General features: G+C 28.7%; 1 protein-coding gene across 1 annotated transcript; it reads right to left on the bottom strand.

Annotated features, from left to right (window-relative positions):
- Positions 1-7898: 7898 nt before the first annotated feature.
- Positions 7899-10455, bottom strand: LOC132949768 (uncharacterized). The gene is made up of 4 exons (XM_061020836.1): positions 10385-10455; positions 9584-10072; positions 8559-9458; positions 7899-8144 (listed from the first exon to the last, which is right to left on the bottom strand). Coding segments are annotated over exons 1-4 (1509 nt in total). The 5' UTR covers positions 10387-10455; the 3' UTR covers positions 7899-8026.
- Positions 10456-11278: the final 823 nt, after the last annotated feature.

The following is an 11278-nucleotide window of genomic DNA, read 5'->3' as shown; positions in this document are numbered from 1 at the left end:
ATATTTTTTTTTCTTATAGTGGCTATCACTTTGTGGTGAATATCACTGGCTACTGCACATCACAGTTATAATGTTCTATGCAGCATGTTTTCAAAACAATCGGTAGTCAATTAATTAGTAGACATTATATCATTATTTATTTACATCGTTGCATGCACGCTTTGAAATATTATGGTACAAAGTATTTGTTTGGAAAGACGGCCAACACACCATTTAGTATCCTAAAATCAAATAATTCAATCGTTAATATAAACAATATCAAGTATAAAAAGTGTGAATTGAAACTAAATTAAATTACTATATTAATTCTTCAAGTTTGAATATAATTTAAAATTCATAATTAAAGAAATTCATGCCATATATACGATGCAAATATACACATAAGTATGTATAAATATAAATGTATATATATATATATAAATATTCAGTTATCAAGATATAGTTATAGCGTCTAAAAGACTGTGATTTATGCTATGGTGTTTCCGATTATTTTTGCAATTATCTATTTTTTACATAATTCTTTGAAAATAGACATTTTTATGTGTAATTTATCAAAATTCTCCAGCAATTTCTTAATTAAGTTTTGTATTTAAATTACAAAATACAAGCTTAGAATTTCAGTTTTTTAAATGTTAGATTTAATGGAGTGTAGATAATATAAACTAATTATTAACATACTATTTGTAATGTTTTATATGATAATGCAATGTAAAACATTTATTTACACTCACTCATTGATCCATGAGGACATGGTACCATGGTTTCTATCCCAGTTATAAGACAAATTATTCTTTACAAATATTTATCTGAATCTTAAAAATGTTGAAAGACAACTGAGGTTGGATCTAATAACTCGATTGAATTCAAGTTAGTCATCCAAGTACATTGAAGGGATCGATTAAATTATCTGAAATCCAGTATATTAGTATTAATATACTCAACTTGGTGGTATTGTTTATTATCGATTTGTCGTTAAGAATTCTGACTCACTTATTGGAGGAGCTGGTGGATTTGGTGCTGGTGGACTTGGTGCTGGATTACTTGGTGCTGGGTTACTTGGTGCTGGTACATTTGGTCGACTCGGTGGTAAGACACTTGGTGCGGAGACAGGCGCAGGCATGGCCGCTGGAGTTGTTGGTGCGCCCATTGGCATCCTTAACAATTGGACTATGCGTTCCGGAATAGAATATATCAAAATAAAAAATAAGGGAGAGAGCAGCACAGAAACAAACAGTGGTAAAAGGAATAATGGTAATAAGACCTTGAAGAATTTCATAAATTTCAAAAGTAATATAAACTTGAACGCAGATATTATTACCATGATAAATTTGAGTTTAAACATTAGAAATAATAATATTTTTATAACAGAAAACGCTTTTATCTTGACAAGCACCAATTTACTAAGTGCTATTATACCGATTTTACGCCAATCGATTAAAAAGTCATTTGGTATCGGTATCACTATTTTATTCTGCGGAATCTGGCTCTGGTGTGTGTCTGGAGTAATGCTTACTGGTGTAGGAATATTTGTAATCGGTGTCGGTAGGTGCGATGTCAATTTATGATGATCAATGATAGGTGTGTTCTCTATCGGCCAGTTGTAAGGACCATAAGCAGGCGAATAGTTCACTCCAAATCCAGGACCATTAGTGATAGTTGATCCTGGAATACCAATAACCTTACCATCATCTTGTTTAAATCCACCGTAGGCACCAACGTTATACGTGGAGTCGTACGAATCTCGATAGCTATTCGACCCATATTGATTTGCCACCAATTTATTAGTCTCCATATTGGAGTAATCGTAGCGATTTATAGGTCTGTTAACAAATACATTTATAATGAATTTACAATGAAAATAATGCATTGTTGATGTGTATACAGTGCACACAATACAATCATAATAATAGACACGGTAAAAATTACGATGAACATCTAATAAGATCATCATTGTAAAGTAAACATAAAATATAAATAACATTACATTGTTAAATTGTAATCAATGTCCAGAGATATATGCATTAATGTATTACATTTTACAGATTAAAAAACACAACGATATAATTAATTACGACTACGCAGTGACCTAGGTTGGAGTGCATTAAAAAGTTGGATACTTGGGTATAGGTTAATTAAATTTTATAGATTTTACTTAAACATTTACTCTTGCTTGTTCAATGTCTAGACTCAATAAATAATGACGTGTTGGTCTTAATTTGATTCCTAGATTTAACATACATTTCGTATCTCATATTGTACCTATCGATCGCCGGTGTCCATGTGGTACCGGAAACTTTCGACCGTCTAACTTTGAAACGACCTTCATGGATTGTGTCGCCCATGGATGGGGATCCACTGTTGACCGTCAAAAGCCGTAGGTCTTCAGCGGGTGAATGATTTTTCGGAGACCGAATGACGCAAAGGATCGTCACGGCAACAATCACGCAGACAATTAACATAACAATAATTATCATCTTAGCGACAGTTCGTCGTAGATCGTTCTCGGCCCTGAAAAAATTGGTTTTCGTATAATAATGAAACGTTTATACAAACCACAATATTACTAATAGAAATATATATATTAAATATTATTTTTATCGATATTCCTATCAATACAATTTATAATGCAGGTACATTTTTATATTTATTATTATTTAAGATTCTGAGCGGAGACGAATGCTTATTGTTTAGGTTTTACAATGTTCTGTTTTTCTTATGTTTAATTTTTTGTGTTTATCATCACCATTTTAAGTGATACATAAAATGTATTGATTTTCTATAGTTAATATTTATAAGGTACTCGCGTTACCTAATACCTATACTATTTTATATTTATATACAACAAAGCGCGAGTTCTCCGATCATTATAATTCAAAATAATATATTGTTCGGAAGCATTCAACCTAAGAAAAACTTTTAAACATACCTGATCGGTAACCCTGTAGTTTTAAATACAAATAACTACCGATAGTATAGGTATTATAACAAATTAATGTTTATATTTTCTAATTCAAAATACACAGTTTGAAATGTAGGTATATATTAATCCATACCTAATTAAAAATTAGATTTTAAGGAAATGTTTGTATAATAATAATTTGATACCTAATAAAACTATAACTTAAAGTGCCTACACTGAAAACATTTTTACTCTCTGATTTCTAGTACAAAATAATATATAATCAATGGGATTATATTATGAAGAAATAGGAATAATATTAAGGGGGATGTTTTTAACGGAAATATTTTTAACTTGGGATATTTTTATGGTGCACCATTGTCCGTCATACAGCAGTAAAGTATCTCCAAGTGTATGTTTACAAATAATTGATAAAATTCTTCATATTTTAGTCATTGTATATAATATGCAATCAATTTATTATTACTTAAAGTTTAAATATATACATCACGATCACAAATAGTAAAATAACACAAACAATACTCACATTAGATATTGATAAATAAGTTCATCAATCAAATGACTCTATTTGTTTGTAGTGTATATTTTTTTATAGTCTGCCAGCTTATAGTGTTCAGTTCAAATATATTGCTGAAGGTTGATAAATTACTCTTAAAATTAAAATGAAAATTGTTGTATTTTCTTCTCACATAACATCAAATAAATGGCAAAAAAAAATATAACATTTATTTAGGTAGTGTATTGTGTGACTGTTGTGTTACTGTATTAAACACATTTCTGTATTTTTAAAAATCAACACCCTAAAATAATATTATTAGTACCTACCATAACTAATGAATAATGATGTTTTACCGAAACCAATGTTACAATATGTGTATAATCAATAAATGGTTCGAAGTCATTATATTTACAGCTTATCACAATAGGAAATGACAGTTTATTATTTTAATTTAATACGGTTTTCAAATCTAATATATAAAAAGCAATGTTTATTTTTTTTTCTATCCCCTATAGACTCAAAAACTACTGGGGTATTTTCAATAAAAGTTATACCGTTAGATTCCTCGAGACTAGTGGTGACAAAGTATATATTTACCTATGATAATTGTCATAGGTGATTTTAGTAGATAGTGGGTCACCTTTGTCATTCTATAGTTATTTTATGAAACATAAAAACTATACTTAGTGTATGGTAAGGTAATAATTATAAGAAAAAGGTGGGTGTCAACATTTTATATGAAGGTGTCTAATGTCATAGGTAAAATTTTGGACTTCGGCGCCACTGCTTGAGACTTGGCGAAGGTTTCTGGCTACGTTTTTTAATCCATATATAGGCCACATATATGTCTAGGACTATTATTATTGAGACTTATATAGAATCAAAATATACTCGACCGATTTTTACGATTAAAAGAAGGTTTGAATAAATTATTTTAGGGTGGCTTACCCGCTATTAACATTAAATTCATAACCAAAATATATTTGTTTATTTTTGCTTGCGATTAGTTCACTTAAGAAAAAAAGGTTACTTATTATTACTACCCACCGTGTATTGCTTTTCTCGGATTAATTTGTCGCCGTGAAATTCCGGGTGATAGATGGTCCATCTATTATAATGTACAGAGTCTTATTACATTGAAATAACTCTTAGTTGTTGGTACGATTTACCACATTTATTTGACTTTGTATTAAACAAATATTTTGAATACCTAATATGCTGAAACGGATTTCCATCGTAGTTATTATTAATCTTTGATATTAATAATTTTTAAATTGTAATTTATTTTTGAAAGGGAAAAACTGCCAGGCACGTCATAATAAATACGTGGAATTAGAACCAAAAGGTGTTATCTTAAAATATAAAATTGTTCAGGAGAACCATTTTAAACAATTTTCAAATTGAAACTGTCTTTGTAATCTTTTTAATGATTGGCATATCTAAAAATGTACAAAGTTGTTTTGTGTTAATACTAGCAATTGGTTTTTTTTAATCATAGCCTATAAATTTAAAAAAATTCTTCAGATAGAACCTTTATTTGGTGGTCAATATATTTTTTTTTCACTTAATCAAAACTTTTTCGTTCTGAATTAAATAAATGTATTTACTAAGACGTCATCACCAACCTCAAAATAATAAATAATATTATGGCATTGGCTCTTCGCTTAAATAGATACATATTTACAATACTGTACCGTCTGTACCTGTGAGAAAGTTATTGATTCAACAACCACCTCCCCCCATCCGCAAATTGTTCTCAGATTATGTAAGCTTATGAATAATTATTTATTTAAACAATTAAACATTAAAGTTATTTGGTTTTGATTTTCATAACCACCCACCCTCTCTTTCTCTAAAATGTATTCTGCCTATCTAATCTAATTTATAACTTACAAATTGTTTATAGAAAACTTTGTTTGGTTGATAATAGATAAATGTACAATAGTTAATCAATAATCATATTGTGCTATCATATTATTATTATTGTATGGTTGATACAATTAATATGAGATAGTACTTTTTGGTTATCACTATTTTTTTTTATCTTTTAAATAAAACTTTTTGGTTTTAACACTATTGTTAATAAACACTTTTTAGTTCTCAGCCCACGCATTAACGATTTTACAACATAAATATACAATATACATATTATATTATGTCCGATTGATTTTGTTTTTTAAAGAAGGATAGATACCCTTCAAACATACATGTATGAAAAAAATCCAGTTTGGGTGTTTAACTATAATATATAAATATAACTTATGTAATTATATTGTACATACATGATATTATATAGGTAATAATAATACAATTTAAGTAGGGTTATTATTTTTCTTGTCATAGTACAGTTCTGCGATAGTTCCATTCATATACAGTATTCAAATATATTAAAATCTATATATTATATATATTAAAATATATAATTATAGGTACCTATATTATAGGCATATATTGTTTTATTATTATGTACGTGTAAGTGATAATATACTATTATAAGATCAATAGTAGTAACTAATTAAAATAACAATATACAGCCAAAACTACTAGTATAAAATATATACCTATACTAAAGTTTATTTTACTGAAATCGATGAAAATTGTTGGTTGACTAATAATTTCCACCGTGGATATCCATTAATATTGATTATAAAAAAAATAGCATTGATGTGAAAATTTAATGCAATGTATTTAATATAATATTGTGTGATTTTGTATAGTTTTTTTTGACAATTTAAATACAATTTTTGTTAATTTATGGTTAGAATTATACGTCCGAAATATGATATTTCTAATAGTTTCTAAGACATTATTAAACATTACTATACTATTATTAGTATTATTAAAATGAATGGTAGAATCAATGGATTCGTTAAAAATGTATGATACATTTTTATTGTTAAATTAAAGAAAATATTTTTAAATTGATTACCTATGTTATGTTCGAAATTAAGAAATTCGTCATTAACTTTAAGGAAACAATAAGATAGTAAATCAATGGGATGAAATCATAAAAAATTAAACTGTATAATATTTTCTGAGTGCAATTTCAGTACCTATACATTTAGCAAAACAGAAAACACAAATCTTAATTAATTATGTTCAAATGATGAATACTACTAAGTATATAACTACTGACACATTATATTATGTTAATTAATAACGAATATAACTTTTGGAATATTGGTATTTACGGTCAATTTTAATTAAACTCCATTAAATTATGCTATGCCTGGATCTACACACGTATACTATAATAGCTCACTAACGTCAATCCATATAACTCGTTAAAAATTGACCGGTTTTAATGTGGGTATTCAGAATGTTGATATATTATTTTATTTTGGTTTATTTTTTAGATTCTCAATGAAGTGAAGAATGTTTTAGTTTCTATTTTAGATTCTGAGCGGATCGAGGAATGTAATGGTTTTATAATGATGTTTATTTCTTTTTTATTCTTTAAATACTTTTTCTCCCTTTCAACTTGCTCAAAAGTATCAAGTATAGCATCTTTTCTGAAAGGCAATGTTCTTGAGCTGGTACTTTGAAGAGGTTATTTTTCGATTTTCGAAACCCTACTCGAAATAAAAGTGGTTAAAGGAAAAAGCACGTACGATTTCACGATTTTATAATATTAAATAATTACGGACGACGTTTTCTACCTGAAATATTGTTTCGAATGAAAAATGACAAGAGATATTTTTTGTCGTATTTTGGATTTTGTTCCTTAAGGTTTAAAGTTAGGAAAATTTTAATTTTGGGAGTTATTTGTTGTAATTCGGTTAAAAACATTCGTAAAAACTTGAAATTTGGGTTGTTTACTTATATTATCCATAATTAGACATGGACAATTTTCAAAACATTTGAGCGACTTATGAGCTTTTTCTTTTCTTTTATATTTTGTTTTCATTTTTATGATATTTCCTAATTATAATTATATAAATTACCTATTTATATAAATCGTTCTTAAGCTGTTCTTAAAACGCTTTGTTTATCACCAAAGAAACGAATAAAATTAAATAAAAAAGATTCCCTCGTCCGCTCAGAATCGTTTTTTATCGAAGCATTCATTGCATTCAAATCGAATACAGTAAAATTACACTATCCTGTCCGAGGCCCGAAGGGACGATGGACAAACATCCACCACCGAAATGCGCTGTCCTACTTTTTACAATTGTTTTCAAATTGTAAGAATAATTTTATAAAATTAGTTAAAATATTGTTATTTTATAAATCAAACAATATTTCTATGAACTTTTCAGCCTTCAAGTTTATGTATGTGAACAGTAAATACATACGTAATAATATATTATATATTATGGTATATTAATATTATATATTGTTATTCATATTATATTATATAAGCAACTATAATTTCACATTCAAATTTAAAACATCGATTTACAATGTACAAATATTTATAATTACAGCATAAACATGTTATAATAATATTACTCTAGTTCCCCTAAGTTGTACAATAAATGCAAGCCATTGTATTAATCAATCAAAATAATACACTATTTAATATATTTAATTTATTATAGCGCTGTTTCTGTCGTATTCGATATTATTGTTCTATTGCAGTCATAACGTTCCATGCACCATGTGGTCTAACTATCAGGTGCCGAGAAATGTATAGGAATGTCACTATTCACATCATCATACGGCGTAACAGATGTTTTTCCTTTTTTGATAGCAATAAACATTGATAATATACTATTCAGTAACCTAAAATATACATATTATATATATTATGTTTAGCTGATGATTAATGTAATTCAATTAAGTACATAATATATTTTATTTTATTTTTTAAACAAAATGTTTCAACGGCAATGGTTATTAGCGTGCATATTACATTTTTAATTTTTTAAACAATATTTTTTTTTTTTATATTTTGCTAAATTATATAAGTAATTCTTTTATATGTTTTATTTAAGAATATAACCGAGTATATTTGATTGCAATTATTTGATTGAAGATCAGCCACAATAAATCTAAAAAAAACCCGATGGTTTTTATATTTTTACTGAAGTAGGTACTTACAAAAAAAATTGTTTTCTATATAAGGTGTAGGTATGTTATAATTAAATCTTTAAGTAACATGGCTGGTAAATTTATTAATCTGTGTTAGGGCCTTACCTATTAATCCACTTGGGCATTATACCTGCCTTTCCAACTGCAGCCATTTGACATGCTATTCTATCCACGCATTTTTCTGAATCTAAAAACTTTTTAAATATATTCAAGGCAGTATCGATTAAAGGCTCTGAATCATGCTTATTATGAAAACTTAAATCATTAAATCTAAAAGTACTATATCGACCATCTAGTATATTTTTCGGAGTATTTAGAAATTTACCACTCGTAAAACTCCTTGTCAAACCTGGTCGAGCTGGTATACCTGGAAGATTTGATAGTAAACTACTCAGTAGATTTGATAATGATGATGTAGGAGCTGGAGACATCATATTGAGTGATTGTCCCGGAAGCAAATACATTGCACTCATAATAATTGGCAAAATAAGGGTCATAAGTATTAGAAATAATGGTAATATTAACAGTGGTAAAAACAGGGTTTTAAAGAGCTTCGACGATTTTAAAAGCAAAAGAAATTTGACGAATATTGCTATCAGAAATAATTTCAACTTGAACAGAAGTAAGAACAAGATCTTTAGGATTCCAAATAAATTCAGTTTGATCAATCCGGCTTTAATGAGTGTCAATAAGCCGATAGTATGCCAATCGAACTTTTCCTTTTTTGATATTGATATCTTTGTTTGAGGACCCAGGACTGGATAAATTGAAGGTGGTCTCAGGAATGGTCGGTAATGCATAGTCGATGGGTTCTCTGCGATTGATCCATAGTAAGCCTCATTATCAATTGAATAATGTGGTCTTAACCCGATCCCGCTATTCAGATCAGTATCAGTATGTTTGAATGCATCATTGTGGTGCAAACTATAAGGCATGTCATTTGTAACGTGACGGCCAGCCCATTCGTCAGACTTCGTGTTCTGGTGATTGTGGCGATTTGATCGACTGTTGAAAAATTCAACGAACAATTTAAACAAAAGTTTACAATGTACAATATCAAACACTGCGTCGTAACGGAAAATCATATGTAATTACCATTACTTGCAATATATAAATGTAATAATATTAACCTGTTGATGTGCCACGACTCTTCGGATACGTGTTCTCGATCGCGATCGGCCGGGTAAGGATTTGTTTTGTCATTCAACCTACCCCGTCTTACCGACGACCAAACTCGGTTCCCGAATTCACCGGTCCAGGGCTGTTTGGCCGAACGGAAGTTTGTCACTCGTTGGTCGCTTGTTGAGTCCGACACGAACTCGGTCGGTGCAATTCGTCGTTGGTCACGACCAGCAGACGTATCCGACACGTCTAGATTGATGACGGTTGCAGTCGATTTTTCAGAAAGGCCGTTTCTGTCATTTCCGGAGTGAGCCGTGTGACGATGAGTAAGCGTCGATTCCGGATTCTCTGCCACTGACCGACCGGACGTATAATGTGTGCACAGGAACGTGACCGCCATGATAGTAACGATAATGATCGTCAATATCATCACGATGCATTTGACACCTGCGGATCGTGGTCGATTTTCGGTCCTGTTAGTAGTGCAAAGTAGGAACCTGCAATTAAACAATACTGCTTATCAGATACACAGTAACATTATATTGAAAATTATTAAACCACATAAAGTTATGGTAACTTCTTTGTTTTTAAAACGACATTTTAAATATTTGAGTAGTTTAAAATAAGTGATTGTTATGTGCATTTATAGTTGTTATAAATTCCATAACTAATAAATGTATTTTAAAATCTTAGATTGTGTTGTATTCTGTATTGTGTGTATAAACTATAATGTGGTGCATCGGAATTATTAAAACTGTATAAAAATATGCTTCTTATAAATCAATTATTAATTAAACATTTTTACTCACATAATTGTTTATTAGTATTTTATCCAGGTTTTGCCATTGTGTTACTTGATGTCATACGAGTTGATACAAACATTAAAATTACATATAAACCATTTCACTTGACAGAATGAAATAATATAAGACGTATATTGCTTATTTGGATTATTGTACCTAGTACCTACGGCTAACTATTACTGTTTTATTTATTGATATAAATGTTTGCACCTACCTTAAATAATTTCCCACCCAAATATTGTTTTAGCCATAACTAACAAACTGTAATTTTGTAGCGTTACAAAATATGATTCAATATTATATTATAGACAATTGTATTATTAATATCCAATAAATTATTTGTAACGGCATAATGTACTCACAACAAACAAAAGCTATGGACCGTTATATCTACTGTTAGTAGATAATATATTATAAATATTATAATATTATTAGTTTCAAATTTAAATAAAAATACATTTTACAAAACTAAAAATACTGAAATCGAAGTAAGTACGAACTAATTCTACGTTTATAATTTATTACTTATTACTCAACATTAGTCATTTTCATTTGAATAACTATTAATATTCACGCGAATAAACGTTTCCATACTATGACAAAGATATTGTTGTGTCTTTGCATTTAGAAGAATAAATCAAAATATTATTATATTTTAATGTATACCTAAGATCTAACTATATAGTATACCTATTTAATATGTTGTACACAAATACATTAATTTTATCTTCTACATATATTATACATAATATACAGGTTGAATTGGGTGATACACCGAGCATGATCATCCCCCCCTATTATTCTTTAATAGTTTACTTATTAATTAATTAATTATTTTTAGAAATTTTAAGTATATTACAGAATATATTTTTAAATAATATAATTGGTTTTTTACACTAC

The sequence above is a fragment of the Metopolophium dirhodum genome, chromosome 7 (assembly GCF_019925205.1).
Source record: "Metopolophium dirhodum isolate CAU chromosome 7, ASM1992520v1, whole genome shotgun sequence".
NCBI lineage: Eukaryota > Metazoa > Arthropoda > Insecta > Hemiptera > Aphididae > Metopolophium > Metopolophium dirhodum.
The sequence above is the reverse complement of the archived record's forward strand: the minus strand, read 5'-3'. Positions and strand labels throughout refer to the sequence as shown.

Excerpts from the sequence above, each read along its gene's own strand:
- LOC132949768 (XM_061020836.1), bottom strand. Across the intron at positions 9,459-9,583 it reads GAGTCGTGGCACATCAACAG|TCGATCAAATCGCCACAATC; the intron begins GTTAATATTATT and ends ATTTTTCAACAG. Across the intron at positions 8,145-8,558 it reads ATGCCCAAGTGGATTAATAG|GTTACTGAATAGTATATTAT; the intron begins GTAAGGCCCTAA and ends TGTATATTTTAG.